Source organism: Arabidopsis lyrata (assembly GCF_000004255.2).
Source record: "Arabidopsis lyrata subsp. lyrata unplaced genomic scaffold ARALYscaffold_7, whole genome shotgun sequence".
NCBI classification, from domain to species: Eukaryota; Viridiplantae; Streptophyta; class Magnoliopsida; order Brassicales; family Brassicaceae; genus Arabidopsis; species Arabidopsis lyrata.
In genome coordinates, this window is record NW_003302549.1 from 1,058,311 (window position 1) to 1,075,170 (window position 16,860).

The 16,860-nt window shown below is 31.6% G+C and overlaps 4 protein-coding genes across 4 annotated transcripts; 2 read left to right on the forward strand and 2 right to left on the reverse strand.

Annotated features, from left to right (window-relative positions):
- Positions 1-499: 499 nt before the first annotated feature.
- On the forward strand, positions 500-1,898 carry LOC9303002 (cytochrome c oxidase subunit 6a, mitochondrial). The gene is made up of 4 exons (XM_002866884.2): positions 500-693; positions 1,062-1,168; positions 1,413-1,455; positions 1,648-1,898. Exons 1-4 carry the CDS (start codon positions 579-581, stop codon positions 1,689-1,691), a joined length of 309 nt encoding a protein of 102 aa, XP_002866930.1. The 5' UTR covers positions 500-578; the 3' UTR covers positions 1,692-1,898.
- A 16-nt stretch (positions 1,899-1,914) lies between these two features.
- LOC110226601 (cilia- and flagella-associated protein 251) lies at positions 1,915-3,843 on the reverse strand. Its single transcript, XM_021018623.1, has 2 exons — positions 3,617-3,843; positions 1,915-3,481 (listed from the first exon to the last, which is right to left on the reverse strand). The coding sequence occupies exon 2, from the start codon at positions 3,445-3,447 to the stop codon at positions 2,047-2,049; it is 1,401 nt and encodes a 466-aa protein (XP_020874282.1). The 5' UTR covers positions 3,448-3,481; positions 3,617-3,843; the 3' UTR covers positions 1,915-2,046.
- A 3,749-nt stretch (positions 3,844-7,592) lies between these two features.
- LOC9303003 (EPIDERMAL PATTERNING FACTOR-like protein 2) lies at positions 7,593-8,539 on the reverse strand. Its single transcript, XM_002868916.2, has 3 exons — positions 8,242-8,539; positions 8,118-8,152; positions 7,593-8,024 (listed from the first exon to the last, which is right to left on the reverse strand). Exons 1-3 carry the CDS (start codon positions 8,321-8,323, stop codon positions 7,761-7,763), a joined length of 381 nt encoding a protein of 126 aa, XP_002868962.1. The 5' UTR covers positions 8,324-8,539; the 3' UTR covers positions 7,593-7,760.
- Positions 8,540-11,541: 3,002 nt separating this feature from the next.
- Positions 11,542-13,322, forward strand: LOC9305034 (probable xyloglucan endotransglucosylase/hydrolase protein 7). Its single transcript, XM_002866885.2, has 4 exons — positions 11,542-11,803; positions 11,898-11,998; positions 12,081-12,277; positions 12,714-13,322. The coding sequence occupies exons 1-4, from the start codon at positions 11,611-11,613 to the stop codon at positions 13,102-13,104; spliced, it is 882 nt and encodes a 293-aa protein (XP_002866931.1). The 5' UTR covers positions 11,542-11,610; the 3' UTR covers positions 13,105-13,322.
- The last annotated feature ends 3,538 nt before the right edge of the window (positions 13,323-16,860 follow it).

Consider the following 16,860-nt stretch of genomic DNA (forward strand, 5'->3'; position numbering starts at 1 on the left):
GCTCTTGACGGACACCTTCAATGATCCACGACCAACGACACTTCTCTCTCTGCGTAGAATCCTGGCGAACGGCTATAATTTTACTTCGCTGGAGATCTCATGCACACTTGCCTCCTTTAATCTGCAAATTTATTAATAAATCGTAATATCTGGGACTCGAACCCTAGACCTCTTGGTGTAGAAGCATTAATTAACCCTTGGTCAACCAATGGGCCAAGGAGACTTCCACAAATTAAGTTAGAATTACAAAAAATAAACAATTTTTTATTAACTAGACATTTTTTTTTGGTAGGGAAAGGGGGATAAATCCCCCTCAATTATTAAATAAAATAAAATTTCCAAATTTATTTTAGTTTTTAGAAAGAAAAAAAAAAATTGAAAGTGAATGTACATAAGAAAATTATTGTTAAGAGATAAAAACAATGATGGGCTAAGATAGCCCAGAATTAAGGAAAGGCCCATTAAGCTTGGGTTAAGATTCAACGACGCCTGATTAGAGTGAGTCACATAACCCTTTCAACATCTGTTCCACAGAGTCTCAACACTTTCAGAGAAGAAGAAGAAGAAGATCCCGGAAAATGGCTACGGCGATTGTACGTTCAGCTCTTTCCCGAGCAGCGATCCGCGTTGCTCCGAGAACATCCGTCGCTCCTAAGCGAAACTTTTCTTCTTCCGCCGGCCATGACGATGCTTGTAATTTCTCTCCTCTCTATCTCTACTATTACCAATTTCAATGACGATCTAGGTTTTCTGATTTCATTTTTGAGATTTAGTCAATGAGTTTATAGATTCGTAAATTGGTTTTGAGATTCAGTATGATTTCACACGAATTCCAATTTTTGAACCAACAATTCCGATACCTAATTCTGTTAAATTTTGAATTGATTTGGTAGATCGATTAGTCAAATTTGAATTTGATTTTTCATCAGAATATCTGAACGCGCCTTATTGGATCAATTCTACAACATTTCTCTGTCAAAAGGATCGATTTTTTTTTTTTCTTGGTACATTATAAATTTTGATTATTCATCAAAGTTTTTGTCCTCTTTAATATTTTACAGATGAAGCTGCGAAGTGGGAGAAGATAACTTATTTGGGTATTGCTAGTTGCACTGCTTTAGCCGTCTATGTTTTATCCAAGGGCCATCATCACGGCGAAGACCCTCCGGTAAGCTTCTCTTACAACACCTCCATTGGTTTAGTACATTGGCTTTTTGATTTGGAGTCTCAAACTTTCCTTACCTAGTGAGAGGCAATGTTCATATCACCAGTGAAAACGGAAATAAGTATGCAGATGATGAGAATGTTACGAAAGCTACCTTTTCGCCTTTTACTGATTTGGCTTATATTCACTCTGCTTTGTAAGATTAAGCATACATTGCCTGAAATTGTCAATTGTCTACTTGTTACAGGCCTATCCGTATATGCACATCCGCAACAAGGAGTTTCCTTGGGGTATGTGTACTTTTCCAGTTTTTCTATCTTCCATCTTGCCCTTTTTCATTTCGTGATCTTCAGCTTTGTAATGCTGTTTAGTTGTAACTCCTAAAAACCTTTCGAGATCATCAAAAATTATCAGTAACTTCGTTTTCCAAATCTATAACGGGTTGGTTTCTGAATCTGATACTTTCTATTTGCCATTCTCAGGTCCAGATGGTCTGTTTGAGGTGAAGCACAACGAAGGGCACTGAGTCTTGCGTGTTCACAATAACGTCTTCTTGGTTTATTTGAAAGGCTAAAATGCTTTACCGTATTTGTTCTTAACTTCTGTAATGATTTGCTACTCTCCTTTCTTTTGTTGGGAAATAAGAGTTCAAACTTTGCTTGGTTTTTGTCCAAGACTTATGTTTCCTTCAAATCTCTTGTGATTCATTCTCAATAAAAAGGAACTTCCTTAATTTTAAGAGACTGAGATAAGAAAGAGTATACATATATTGATTACTATGAAAAACTCAATACTACTGATTGGGACTTAGTCCCGTCATTTGATGAAAAGTATATAGAATATGCATACAATACATGACAACTTCACTTGTTTAAGAAACATCACTCAGCAGCAACTTTGTCGCTGGTCAATCCATTGCTGGTTTCAGGAAGAGCTTCTAGATCAGTTCGAGCATCCTTAACATCTTGAGTGAGACTATTATCCAAAGTGGACTTGCTCTGTTCTTGATCGTTTTGAGTTTCCTCTGTTTCACCACTTTTGTTGATTTCCTCTTTCTCCGGCTCTGTTTTTGAAGTATCATCCTCTGTTTTCTTTATATCAGAATCTGAACCAGTAGATTCCACCTGTTCGATTTTCTGCTCACTGATAGTGTTTTCCTTTTCCTGAGATTCCGAAGACACTTTTTCGGTTTCTTTGTTCTCATTCTCTTTTTGGGACGAAGACTCTTCTTTCTCCTTTCTCTCGGTAACTTTGATTTCATTCTCCACTTGAGAGGAAGACTCTTCTTTTTTCTGATCCTCGAGTTCTTCCTCTTTACTTTCAGCTTGGGACGAGAAATCTTCTTTCTCCTTTCTCTCGGATTCTTCCTTTTTAGTTTCCTCTTGAGATGAAGAGTCTTCTTTCTCCTTTTTCTCGGGTTCTTTGATTTTGCTTTCCTCTTCAGAAGATTGTACCTTCTCATCTTCTTCGTTTCTCGTTTGTTGATAACCAGTAGATTTCCCACTCGATCCCGACTCATCACTCCCAGAAGATTCTGTAGTTTCAGTTGCATTGGAAGTTGACTGGTTAGTCTCAGGCAATTCACCATTAGAATCAGAAAACCCCTTCTCACCAGTCTTTGAATCCGACTCACTCTTTGTCTCTTGTTGCTCACCAGCATCACTACCAACATCCCCATTCTCAGTTTCGTTTGAAGAAACTTGTTTAATAACAGAACCCTCCAATAATACTTCATTCTTTGGACCCGACTCATCTTCATGAAAATTGACATTCTCAGTACTGTTCGATTTCCTCTCTTCCTCAAGTTCAACCTTTCCATTGCTCTTCTCCTCCGTCCCATGCACTACCTCACTCGACGCATCATCTCCTTTGTAATTGATCTCCCTAGCTTCCTCATTACTTATCTCATCAACCACCTTCTCACTTTCTCCACCTTCAATTTCCTTGTCGTTATTCTCTTGTACCGGTTTCTCCTCCTCCCTCTCTACAATCTCATCGCCATTCTCCATATCAGCACCAGATTCTCCTCCTCCATTCTTGCTCCCTTCTTCCTCTTTCGACTCCTCAATACGCGGCGGTTTAAGATCTTTCCTAGCAAGATTAACCACTTGATGATCATCAACAACAATCTTTGAACTCTCTTCAAACTCAGATTTCTTCTCATGTGAATGCTTCATTTGATAAATCAGCCATATCCCAACACCAAGCAACAGAGTCAATTGAATACAATGCTTCACTTTAATTCCCTTTGATCTCTGCCCTCTTCGTGGCGTTCTCACCATTCTTCTTCTAACCTCTCTACTTCCAAAATCAAACCTAATTCCAATCAAAATAACCCAAAGATCATCAATCAAGAGCTCAAAGAATCGGAAAAATTTATCTAAAAAATTCCAAATTTGTGTAATTCAAATAATCGCCACTAGTTAGTTATTCCTAGGAATGGAACATTACCTGGAAGAAGTTGAATTTGCCAAATACAAGTTCTGATTCAAAGCAAAGAGGCAGAGAGTGAGTTTTTGGATCTGGATCTGGAGAAGAAGAGTAGAGTTCTTGTGAAATTAAAAGGAATTGCCACTAAAAATCAAATCGTGTATCCTTCAATTGCAAACTAATTCCACTTGGGAATATTTTAATTACAGCATTCATATCTATCTGCAGAGATGACTTCAAAACGACTTCGTTTCATACTTCTTTTCTTTTCCGCTGACTTCCAAACGACGTTGTTCCTTTAGTCTTTTTCTCCGATGACTTCAAACGACATCGCACCTTTAAGATCTTTTTTTTTTTATTGACTACAAAACGACGTCGGATTTACAACATGTACTCGAGTCTTGTAGACATTGTATAGGTCTCGTATAAATTTTTCGGTAATGCATTGTAACCCTGTGATGCCTAGCTAGTGTTGGATATTGATCTATATGATGATTTGTAACATTTTCATCATTTTTTTGGATATTTTAGTTAATTTTACATTTTGTGTATATTTTGTATGGTGGGTAAATTTTTGTGTCCATCTCATTTAATAGATAGATTAAAAACTTTTAACCCTAACCCATAAATTAAAGGACCAGACCGGATTGCACTGCAAGTTTCAGCCCGCATTGACGTTTGTGTGTAATGAGCCTTCGTTAAGGCGTAAATGGTCCCCATGAAAGTGCCCTAACGATGACCTAAATTCCTCCACCCACGCAAAGGTAGAATTTTTATACGGGTGGATTATTTTGATTATTTCGTTTATTTTGAATTTTGCATCATATTGTGTTTATGCTATATTATCCGGCTAATTCTAGGATAAAACGGATCTCCAACATTATGCCGAAAACAATTTGCGGATTTGTTATTATAAAAACAAAACCATTATTATCGATTTGTTTAAAATGGATTAATTTGCACAAAAGTACAATGGACACCTAAAAATAAAGATTTTATAGTCAAAAAAAAAACATTTGCAATTTCATCAACCTAAACAAATTATTTATACGAATAGTTTATTAAAGCCTAAATGATTTTTCATATAGTGTTATTATAGTACGTACTATATCGGCATGCAGGTTTTCTTTGCTTCATCTATTGTAAGCTTTCAACGAATTTAAGAACCCATCATAGCTCTTTCAAAATTCCCATCCCGTGTAAGCTTTAAACAATGTACGTACTCATCGAGTACCACGTACTTTTCATACATATAATTGTAGATAGACCAATCTAAAATGATCATATTGTTGGACATATATGATCCATGAGTTTGATTTTTGATGGTATAATGGTACAAATGTCATGGCGGTGGTTATACCATAAATTCCATGTATCATCACGGTATGTGTGTATGTTACATGTGTAATTAACCACAGATGTATCCACTAATAACGTAGACTCGAGAATTTTGGAGTATTGGTGCATAAAACATTTGAGATGTTGACAAAAACAAAAAAGAGACTTTTTGAGATGTATTGGCTATATATTGCGTGTGCATACATATTCATATTCACTATCCAAAATCAATACTGGACCACTGGAATCTCCTCGATCCCCTTTTTGTCCTTGTAAGTTTTGTCTTCAACTCTTTGAAAATAACTATTCTCTGCATTTATTCTAAATATAAGTATACAAATATCAGTTTTTTCCCCGGAAAAAAATATCAATATTTAAACTATATATAAATCTAGATATAGTAACACGGTAATTTTTTAGAAAAACCACAAGACTTGAAAATGTGTCTAGCTTTTATGTAATGATGTGATAAGGTTGACGATTAATCATATTTCTTTTTGAGTATTGAAACAAGATATATATATTAACCATCTCATATATTATTATGAACAAAGGCCTGTGTCGTACAAGAACAATGAATGAGGTATGGAGCAATTGACGTCAAATAAGATCATTGATACAAAGAAAGAGATTATTATCGATATGTCCAAAATGCTTCCACGTGACTGTACCTTGTCAACTCTGTGCTTTAACGATTTCTCTCCAATGCATAAATCTCTAAACCTTTTTATTATTATTTTCTTTGGTCTTAATACTTATTTTCAAAAATGTTTCCATAGTTCCAAGGAAGTGATGCAACAGAGAAGAGATCGAAAACAGTTAAGTAAACGGTAAGAAGCAGAAACAAAAAAGAGATCGGAATGGCCAAAGTATTTTTGCTTTGGAACTCTCATTTTTCTTCCTTCTTTGTTGTTTCTTATTTTGAGTCTTTTCATTTTGTCACTTTGCTTTTAATGGTTTTCTCGATCGTGATACAATGTGCAATCAATAGTCTCCAAACAAAATGCATTTTTCCCAATTTCAAAAACTTTTTTTAGCGAAATAATAGTGTTTTGAGATCTGTTTACACATATAGTATTAAAATATCTGAATGGCACAAAAATTCATCACAAACTCAAAGTATTCGTGACTAAGAAGTTTTGATGAAGGATTAACAATGGTAAAATGCTCCACCTTCGGAATACCAAAATCAAGACGAAATTACGATAAAACCACTCTTTTTAACTACGATTTTGAGACTCTAGCAGATCGCAAACTAGCTGACAATACAAATACTGAAAAGTTATGATATGTTTTTGGAATGAGTCTTGTATAAGTACAACAGAATTTTCCATCGACCTTTGGATATTAGCATAATGTGTAGTATAGTATATAAGTTAGATATGTAGAGAATCATATAGAAGATATTAATAAAATATTCGGAGCGGCGTTGTCATTGAGAAGATTAGTTCAAGCAGTAGCATGGTGGCAGTGTACCGACTTTGATTGACACTTGAGTCTCCACCAAATTCCAAATATGTATTTTTTTTAATTATTATTCAACTATATTTGGGTTGCATTATTAAAGTAATAAATGAAATGAAAACAAAAATAAATAGTAAAGTCATTCAAAGGAAGAACAGTGTAGAGAATCAAGACTGTTTGCTTTGCTTGATTTGTGAAATTAGTAAACCCCACACAAAGACACATCTTCTCTTCTTTTGTTTTGTCACTTCCCTTCCTCTCTTTCCATATGTTCAATCCCATCAACTCTCACACTCTTCAATTTTCTCTATGAATAGGCTTTGTCCAATCTCTTATTAATTTCGACAAGTTTATATTCCAAATGTTAAATCTGAGTTAAAATGAAAACAATGCTTTAAGTAGAAATTGATCTCTAGCTTTAAGTAGATATCTTGATGATTTGATTGCTATACTATCATCATTTGGTAATATTACATTTTCTAGGTTATACTCTTTACATATATGATATATCATATCATTCTACATGTACAGTAAAATTGTTTTTTTTTTACCATGGCCCAGGTTTTACTGTTTCTTTGAAATTTTCGCTTTGGAAAATAATTGAAATATGGACGATGGTTTCAGTACGATTATATCAATTCAAAGTAGTACAGATTTGGTTATGATTTTTCTTGCTGTTTTATCAAATTTTTAAAAATATATAACTAATAAATCCCAAAAAGAACTCTACTGAAACAAGTACTAGGACACAGAAAATCACCAGTGGTCACTAATTAAATTAATCATTTATAAAAAAAATAAGTACAACCCAAAATCCAATGTGAATGAAAACGGCGACGTTCGAAGAAACGACAGCAAAGCGGCTGAATTTTTGTCTATCGGCTAATGGATTTATGTATCAAACGTATCTTTGTCTCTCTATTAAACCAACAAATATTTTCATACATAAATTTCACATATATATGTATGTAGATGCATACGTACGTGTGTGATGTAACTTTCATCCATAAAATTGGTATTTGTCAGAAATCGTCTTGAAAATAGGTTTCCGTGCGTTCTGTTTACGATGCGTGTCTAAAAGATTTTTACTTTAACAATTAGTAATAACTAATAACATTATAACAAATCATTTTGGATAAAGCAAATTTTTATTCATCTCTGTTTTTTTTGTTAACTACACTACAATAAACAACAATAACATAATCAGCCACACAGAATTACCATAAAATCTGAAGATTACAACTAAAATATGTTTGACCCGAGAAAAAAAAACAACAAAATTATAAATATGTACACAGAGAATTTAGAAATTTAACCCAAAAAGAAAAAGAAAAAAATTGTAAAAAGAGCAAAGAAATGTTCTTCAAGGGTTGTAGATAGAGTTACCACATTTGCATTTCCAGCTCATGGGTTTGTAATTAGTACTATCATCTCCTCTAGTGTAATCAAGATGAATAATCTCAGAGGAAGAAGAAGTGGTAAAAGGAGAGTGAAGCTTTGTTTGAGGATTTGTAGGAACTTGAATTGCTTCACAATGACCACAAGAACGACATCTCACTCTCTCACATCTTGGTGGTCTTGATCCTATTAGACCTCTCATCATCATCTTCTCATCTTGATCTCCACTCTGTTCCAAATCAAAGACTTTTTAAGTTCAGTTTGATTCTTGTTTAGTAGAGAGCAAAAAAAAAAGAACAGAGGAAGTTCAAAAAAAGTGTACCTTGGTGAATTCGACTGAGTTTGGCTCTGGTCTACCTGAAAAATGTCATAAGAAGTAAACGAATAAGAATATGAAAAATTTTTGTTAGAAAATAAGGAAATGTGACATTGACCCATTTACTTACCATTAGCCATTAGACTGAAATGGGTCGAATTAAGAATGAGCAAAATCAGTAGAAAGCTTGACATTTTGCTGCTCCACACCATTTTCAGACACAAGATCGGTTTGCAGTTTACAGGAGAAACAATTAGACTCTCTCTCTCTCTCACTTCTATTCTGTCTCTCTCTTTGCGTTTTGATGTGTAGAGGAAGAAAGATTTGTAAGTAAAGAAGAAAAAGGAAAGTGACTACCCTATGAAGGGCAAAAATTTTTTTCCTAAAGAGTACTACACGCATGGATATATCATATTTATACACGTAATCGTTTTATATATACTCCATGAGTTGACATAAATAATAATGTCTTTTTATAAATATTATTATACATACTTTTTTTTTTTTTTTGGTAAGTATTATACATACTTTTTTTGTATCATCACATCATCAAAGATTTGTAGTATTTATTAAACTATTACAGAGTCAGTATTTGAATAAGAAACAAACAAAAATATGTCGGGACCTCCATAATTATGGTATATAAATACAAGGTAATTTAATTTTTTTTTTTTTTTTTTTTTTTTGAAATAATATGATGAATAATTAACGGTAGTCAGATTCTATTAACGTGTATGTATGTATTGATTGATAGTTGATACGTATGTCTACAAGACTACAAAGAGTCGAATAAAACAAGAATCAGGTGAAAAGGAAATTACGTAGGTACAAAAGAGCAGGATGAATAATTAATTTTAACGTAAAAAGAACAGTTATAATGTTAAATACTTAAAGCCGAAAGCTAAAAATAAAATCAAAGTTTTGAAGACGACAATATTGATAGAATATATTTTTTCTTTTTTAAAAAAGTGACAATATAATACACACAAACAAAAAAAAAAATAGAACGAATTTACTTCTTTCCTTTGTTAATACAAAAAAAAAAAATCTGACGTTCCAATCAGCAATCACAGCTGCTCCAATTTTTATATTTTTATTATTGCTAAAATACTTTTTATCTTAAAGAATTTTATTTCTCACAATTGTTTTTAAAATGTAAGTTGCTTTTTGAGTTCTGGTTTCTGCGGTTTCTTGTGGTAATAGACTGACTGGAGCAGTAGAAGGGACCCTACTTCACCTGACTGACCAATACCGTGCCTCTTTGCCTTTTCGTATTCTTCTAACCAAAAACTTATATATATGTGTAAATTATGGGTCATATATGTTATTTAAAATATTCATATAGAACTGTGTCAACACGTTTCGCTCACTCTTCCCAATTTCTTTTTCCAATGATTAAATCAATTATATGCTCAATGGCTATGTCCAGTTAACCGCTGTTAAACAATTTTCTTTAATTTGACACAAGCAAAAATGTATGAACCCATTTTGTAAGTCTTTATGATATTTCAAATACTTCAATTTGGAAAAAAAAAATATGTTTTTTTTTAAATGTTTTTGAAAGATGTGGTTTCTTCATAGTTAATTTTATTCACAACATCATGAACGATACTAAGCACATTTGTCGTGGGCTGCATATTCCTTGTGCAACAATCACAATTTTAGCAGCTTCATTTAAGTCAAACCCTTTAACAAAAAGAAAAATCAATTAAATTCAAGTTATCATGTAAGATATATGTCTCTGTTGGGCACACACTGTATGGCCCATGATTGTATAATTAAGTTGAAGAAAGCCCATATACGAAAAGCCTATTATGGGCATATTCTCAATTTCTAAAGGCCCAATAGATTCAGCAGTTACATTAGAGTTATATACAATCCCACAAAATTTGTTTTTAGGTGCATAAAATTATCATTTTAAAAAACTTTAAAATATGTTTACCAAATCGACTATTATTGAAAAGAAAATTACCAGTGTTTTCTGTTATCTGGAAAAATAGAAAATTAATTTTTTTTTCCCGTGAAGCTCCAATCATTTTATTGTCGGCCGTGTTATGTTACACTATTTTAAACAAATACGACAAGGAAAAGGTGGCAAAGGGATGAAAAAGGTAGGTATCATATTAAATAAAATATATGCGAAAGTTAAAGTAATTCAAAGACATGACATTAAATTTGAGTCAAATAGAGCTTTGTTTCATGAAATTTATGGAGTCCGTCAATTTCTTATCCATAGACCATAGTTCTTAGTTGCATGTGGGTTTGTCCAATGTTGTGTGTCCTTCTAAATTAACTAGACTTAATTGTTTTGATAACAATTGTTTTCATGCAAAAATTCCAGGGTGTATTTACATTGTTAGACATGGTAGCTTAACATAACCAAATTAATATTGCATCAAGCGAAATGTGTAAGTTTAATCATGCCAATTAAAAATTGCAAAAGTCGAGGAATTAGCCAATCAAATATTATTGTACTACAAATGACACTAGAATGCGAAATTGCCTCATAGAATCTTTGGTTTTCTTAACGATGTTTTCTAGCTGGGACTAATACTGAGTGAGAAATGACATAAATGAAGATGGGGATATGAACTATTCATCGAGCACGACTTGTGTGGTGTGGATAAGGAAATGAAAGCTAATATTCATGAATTAAACATAGACACATCCCTACTCTCACGCCTCTCCACATTTAACAACTTTCATTTTTTTAAAAAATTTCATATTAGAATGTTCATGCACAATCATAAATACTTCACACTCACTCTCATTGATTAAAGCAATAATGTATAATTGCTTGGAAAAAAAACAACCAAAATATGTAAAAATAAACAATTAAAATTAGGAGTCGAATTTATCATCTCGCATGGGAACAAAATAAACTGTTTATGCCTAATGAAACCTCTTTGTATATAATAAACGAATATTCATATTTATTTAAGAAAAATATAATCTAAGAAAGGATCGTGTGGCGACAAAAAAAAAGAAAATCTAAGAAGAATCTAAAGATACGACGATCGTATCAGATTTGCGAGTTATAGCAGAGTAGTGTAATGACGACACGTGTCCCAATGAGATCTCACCACGCCTTTCAGTTATGCTACACTGGGAAATTCCTATGCTTCTCATTGTGAGGCTGAGAGCCAAGCAAATATTTAATTAATATTTTAACTTTATCACAATAATAATGTGAATAGTTGTAGGAGATAGTACAAAGAATAAAATTGAATTCTAATAACAAAAAAAGAGTGAAAGAACAGTAAGATTTGGGAAAAAAAAACAAGATATATTCAGTGAATAATAAAAACAATAATAGAAAAGTGGTGGGTCCAAAATCATTGTGACAAATCGATCAGTGATTAGCTGTACTGAAAATCTAAGCTCTAAATGAGACCTTCCTCAATAATTGAATTGTACATACATTTGCCTGCATGCGTCTCTATATAAATATGACTTCGATCTTCTAATTTCAAAAACAAACTCATCATCATAAGCAACAATGGTGGTGTCACTCTTTTCTTCAAGAAATGTTTTCTTTACGATTAGCTTATGCTTATTTGCAGCACTGTACCGGCCGGTTTCGAGTAGACCGGCTAAGTTTGAAGATGACTTTAGGATCGCATGGTCCGATACTCATATCACTCAAATTGATGGCGGAAGAGCCATTCAGCTTAAATTGGACCCTAGCTCAGGTTCTTACATACCTTCTTCTACTAAATTACATTTCAAAGATAATATCCATTTTGCATTCATATACTTTATTTATTTTCATAAACATTGGTTTAGGATGTGGATTTGCTTCGAAAAAGCAATACTTGTTCGGCCGCGTGAGCATGAAAATCAAACTGATTCCCGGTGATTCAGCCGGAACTGTCGCTGCCTTCTACGTAATTATATATACAAATATTTCAAGTTTGTGTTACTGCATTTCAAAAAGGTTTGGTTATAATATAAAACTAATTTGTGCAGATGAATTCAGATACCAATTCTGTACGAGACGAGCTTGATTTCGAGTTCCTAGGAAATCGAAGTGGACAACCTTACACAGTACAAACCAATGTGTTTGCTCATGGTAAAGGCGATAGAGAGCAAAGAGTTAACCTTTGGTTCGACCCTTCTCGTGATTTCCACGAATACGCCATCTCATGGAACCATCTCCGTATCGTGTAAGCCAAATGATTTTGTATATATATATAAATATATCTACATACAATTATTCTTTACATTCTCTGTCTAATTATTAAAAGGAATAATGTAAGATATAGTTGATCAGTAGTGACAAAATAAACAATAATTTTGTACTATAAGATTCGTTTAACTATTCTTGTCTTTTGATATTGTCACGAGAGACATGATTGGCTTTCATATTTTGTCGGCCCACGGGCCATGTATTAAGAGAATGAAAGAGACAGCATATATATTTGTTTTGGAGGCATTCATAATTTGAACTTGTAAGGTCCCATATTTTTTATAATCTATTAGCCATAGTTAATTTGTAAGAAAAAAAGACAAATATAATGATCAAAGATACGGTTCTATTTGTAATAATATATGTAGAATTAATATCCATTTTCTAATCGTCTAAATATGTGTGGTGTGTAGGTTCTACGTAGACAATGTGCCCATTAGGGTTTACAAGAACAATGAGGCAAGGAAAGTACCATACCCAAGATTCCAACCAATGGGTATATATTCCACGTTATGGGAAGCCGACGATTGGGCGACACGTGGAGGAATAGAGAAAATCAATTGGTCGGGAGCGCCATTTTATGCTTACTACAAAGATTTTGATATAGAAGGATGTCCGGTTCCGGGACCGACGTATTGTCCTAGTAATCCGAAGAATTGGTGGGAAGGAAGTGCGTACCACCAGTTGAGTCCGGTGGAAGCTCGAAGTTATAGATGGGTCCGAGTGAACCATATGGTCTACGATTATTGTACCGACAAATCTCGTTTTCCTGTTCCACCTCCAGAATGCTCGGCTGGAATATGATCCAACATTATTGTCTTAAAAGTGCCAAGTGGTTCCGTAAGAAATGTTGCAATGTATGTGAAGTGATTAATGAGTCTTGTGGTATGTGGTAAACTATTCATAATTAATCTGATTGTGGTCAAATGTTCATGTCTTTGAGTTTTACTTTGTTTTCGTTGTGGATCTTGTGTTTTACTGATCTATTGAAGAGAGAACCATGTTTGTTTCTCGTTGGAGTAGTATTTTGGCCTTCGGTTAGATATGGAACAGTTTCATATGGAATATTCAATCTAATAATATCATAAGAGAAAAACAAATCAATATTAAACTAAAATACATAAATAATGAGAATTATAGTATTGAGTATCAAGAACCCTGCAGTATATTTTTTAGTTAGACCATCTTCTTATTATATAAAATATGGTTTTTAAAGTTAGTAACTCATAAGATTGTGCCACGTGTCAACTTTATCGATCTTCCATTTTGACAGGTATTAAACAAATATTTATTTTTATTAACTTTAAAACTATAAAGAATAATTGTAATAAATTATAAAATTTTAAAGTATAAAAAGATAATTATAATAAAACTAAAAAAAATTTAAAATTTAAATAAGATAATTATAAAACCAAAGTTAGTAACTCATAAAATTAGACCACGTGTTAATTTTATCGATCTTAGATTTTGACACGTGTAATACTTTAGTAACTCAAAAGATAAGTTAGTAACTCATAAGATTGTTTTAAATTTTAGTGAAAATCATTACTATTTTCCAAAATTGAGTTTAAGTGTTAAATCTATATTACGTGAAAACATACCGAACTTCGAACACTAAAGCTTACAGACCAACTAAGGACAGAATGCTTAGGAGCGGTTAGTTTTTGATATTTTTAAAATTTAACACTAAAACTAATTTTTTTTAAAGTAATAGGGAAATTAACAAGGTTTTAGTTAAAATTATTAATTATTTTCTTAAAATTTAAGTGTTAAATTTGTTTTAAATTTTAGTGAAAATCATTATTATTTTTCAAAAATGAGTTTAACTGGTAAATCTATATATTATGTGAAAACATACCGAACTTCGAACACCAAAGCTTACGGTCCAACTAAGGAGAGGATGCCTAGGCGCGATTAATTTTCGACGTTTCTAAAATTTAAAACTAATTTATTAAAGAAAAAGTAAAATTAATATGCTTTTAGTTAAAAATTATTAATTATTTTCTTAAAGTTTAAGTGTTAAATTTGTTTTTTTAGTTTTAGTGAAAATTGTTATTATTTTTCAAAAATTAGATTAAGTGTTAAATCTATATCATGTGAAAACATGCCGAACTTCGAACACCAAAGTTTACGGACCAACTAAGGACAGGATGCTTAGGTGCGATTAGTTTTCAACGTTTTTAAAATTTAAAACTTAAACTAATTTTTTAAAGTAATAGTAAAATTAATTTGATTTTAGTTAAAAATTATTAATTATTTTCTTAAAGTTTAAGTGTTAAATTTATTTTTTAAATTTTAGTAAAAATTGTTATTATTTTTCAAAAATTAGATTAAGTGTTAAATCTATATTATGTAAAAACATACCGAACTTCGAACACCAAAGCTTACGGACCAACTAAAGACAGGATGCCTAGGCGCGGTTAGTTTTCGACGTTTTTAAAATTTTAAACTTAAACTAATTTTTTTAAGTAATAGTAAAATTAATATGGTTTTAGTTAAAAATTATTAATTGTTTTCATAAAGTTTAAGTGTTAAATTTGTTTTTTAAATTTTAGTGAAAATTGTTATTATTTTCATAAATTAGTTTAAGTGTTAAATCTATATTATGTGAAAACATGCCGAACTTCGAACACCAAAGCTTACGGACCAACTAAGGACATGATGCCTAGGCGCGGTTAGTTTTCGACGTTTTACAATTTAAAACTTAAACGCATTTTTTAAAGTAATAGTTAAATTAACATGGTTTTAGTTAAAAATTATTAATTATTTTCTTAAAGTTTAAGTGTTAAATTTGTTTTTAAAATTTTAGTGAAATTTTTTATTATTTTTTAAAAATTAGTTAAAGTGTTAAATATATTTTACGTGATAATATGTCGAACTTCGAACCAAAGCTTACGGACCAATTAAGAACAAGATGCCTAGGCGCGGTTAGTTTTCGACGTTTTTAAAATTTAACACTTAAACTAATTTGGAAAAACTAATAGTGAAATTAGCATGGTTTTAGTTAAAAATTATTAATTTTTTATAACAAATTAAGTGTTAAAATCATTATTATTTTTTAAAGAAAATTATTACTATGTTTTATGATAAAAAAAAAAAAAAAGGTAAGAAAGGAAAATATACCTGGAGGTTGTGAAATCCTCTGGAGTCGTGGTTGTTCTGATTCCTCTGGAGTTACGTAATGAAGAAGAAGAGCGCGTGGGCTCAGTCATGGGTCAAAAACAAAATAAAGAATTGGGCCTCAAAGATATCACGAACCTCTCTTCGCTATCCTCTGGTGAAATCTTTACGGTGGCTAAATCATTATCCGGTGACGACAGAGGGTTGACGTACGGAGATCATCCTTCAATCAATGAAACGATGCTTTCCGCTGCGAACAATCTAGCTCCTACGGATCATGTTGCAGAGATCATCATCGGCTTTTCACGTCTACTAATTGGATCATCATCATCATCATCGGAATTCACATTCGCTCGAGAAGAGAAGAAGATGTAGAAGCGAGAATTAGAGAGTTTTGATTTTATTTCTCTCAAAGAAGAAAGAATTAGAAGAAGTTGCGTGAGAGCGTTTTTTTTTTTTTTTCTATAAGCAAGAGTGTTAATTAGGTCTAATCCCAATCGATGGATCAATGTTATATCTATATATACATTTTTACAGTATTTTTTTGCTTTAATTCTTTTGGATCCGGGTTTGACCCGGTTTTAGTCTATTCGGATCTTGGATAAGCAATTTTAGGGATGTTGTCTTAATTTCAAACTAATAAATGAAGCCTTTATTAATTTCAAACTGAAAAAATTTATGGCAATATTAAAACGAAATTAATTCCTTTATTAATTCATATTTGTTAATTTCCTTAACTTCTCCCCACACCTAATTATTAATTTTCTTTAAGAGAATATGCGTATAACAAAACAAATAAGTTACCTATTTTAATGGTAAATAATCTTATTTGTTATATATATATATGATATCTCTAAACTAACCATATTTGTTATTTACCTTAACTACTTCTAACCATAATTATCTAACTACTTATTTTTATATAGAAAGAATATGTGATTAAAATAAATATTTTGTAAATATTAATTTGGGGACAAATTCTTACGAAAATAATTTGTTTTGTTATAAAATTTAATGTTTGTTATTTTTCTAAATTATTTTTGAAACTAAATTACATAAATACTAATAATAATTTGTCTACACCATAAAATGAAAATAGTTATTTATTTTAAATTTTTATATAATATTACGTAATTTGTTTTAGTTATATTTTCTGATATAGGTGAACAAATTATTTTCGTATTTATGAAAATTATAAAATCTAAATTAGTTTAAAATTTGAAATAACTATAATCCTAAATTTTAATCTTTATGGGTAGGTTTTTTTTTGTGACCAAAAATATTCAATTGGATCTTTCTTTAAATTTTGGCAATATCCAAAATGAAATTAATTTATAAACTCTAAAAATATCTATATTTTTAACTATTTCTATATCTAAACTCTTTATTTATGACATATATTCTTCACGATTTTTACAGAAAAAGATATAAAATATGATG

Bases quoted from the DNA above. Each gene is read 5' to 3' on its own strand.
- LOC9303002 (XM_002866884.2), top strand. From the start codon at position 579: ATGGCTACGGCGATTGTACGTTCAGCTCTTTCCCGAGCAGCGATCCGC. The intron at 694-1,061 runs GTAATTTCTCTC...AATATTTTACAG, and splicing joins CGCCGGCCATGACGATGCTT to ATGAAGCTGCGAAGTGGGAG. The intron at 1,456-1,647 runs GTATGTGTACTT...TGCCATTCTCAG, and splicing joins CAACAAGGAGTTTCCTTGGG to GTCCAGATGGTCTGTTTGAG.
- LOC110226601 (XM_021018623.1), bottom strand. From the start codon at position 3,447: ATGGTGAGAACGCCACGAAGAGGGCAGAGATCAAAGGGAATTAAAGTG.
- LOC9303003 (XM_002868916.2), bottom strand. From the start codon at position 8,323: ATGGTGTGGAGCAGCAAAATGTCAAGCTTTCTACTGATTTTGCTCATT. The intron at 8,153-8,241 runs GTAAGTAAATGG...GACATTTTTCAG, and splicing joins TTTCAGTCTAATGGCTAATG to GTAGACCAGAGCCAAACTCA. The intron at 8,025-8,117 runs GTACACTTTTTT...GATTTGGAACAG, and splicing joins ACTCAGTCGAATTCACCAAG to AGTGGAGATCAAGATGAGAA.
- LOC9305034 (XM_002866885.2), top strand. From the start codon at position 11,611: ATGGTGGTGTCACTCTTTTCTTCAAGAAATGTTTTCTTTACGATTAGC. The intron at 11,999-12,080 runs GTAATTATATAT...TAATTTGTGCAG, and splicing joins GAACTGTCGCTGCCTTCTAC to ATGAATTCAGATACCAATTC. The intron at 12,278-12,713 runs GTAAGCCAAATG...TGTGGTGTGTAG, and splicing joins TGGAACCATCTCCGTATCGT to GTTCTACGTAGACAATGTGC.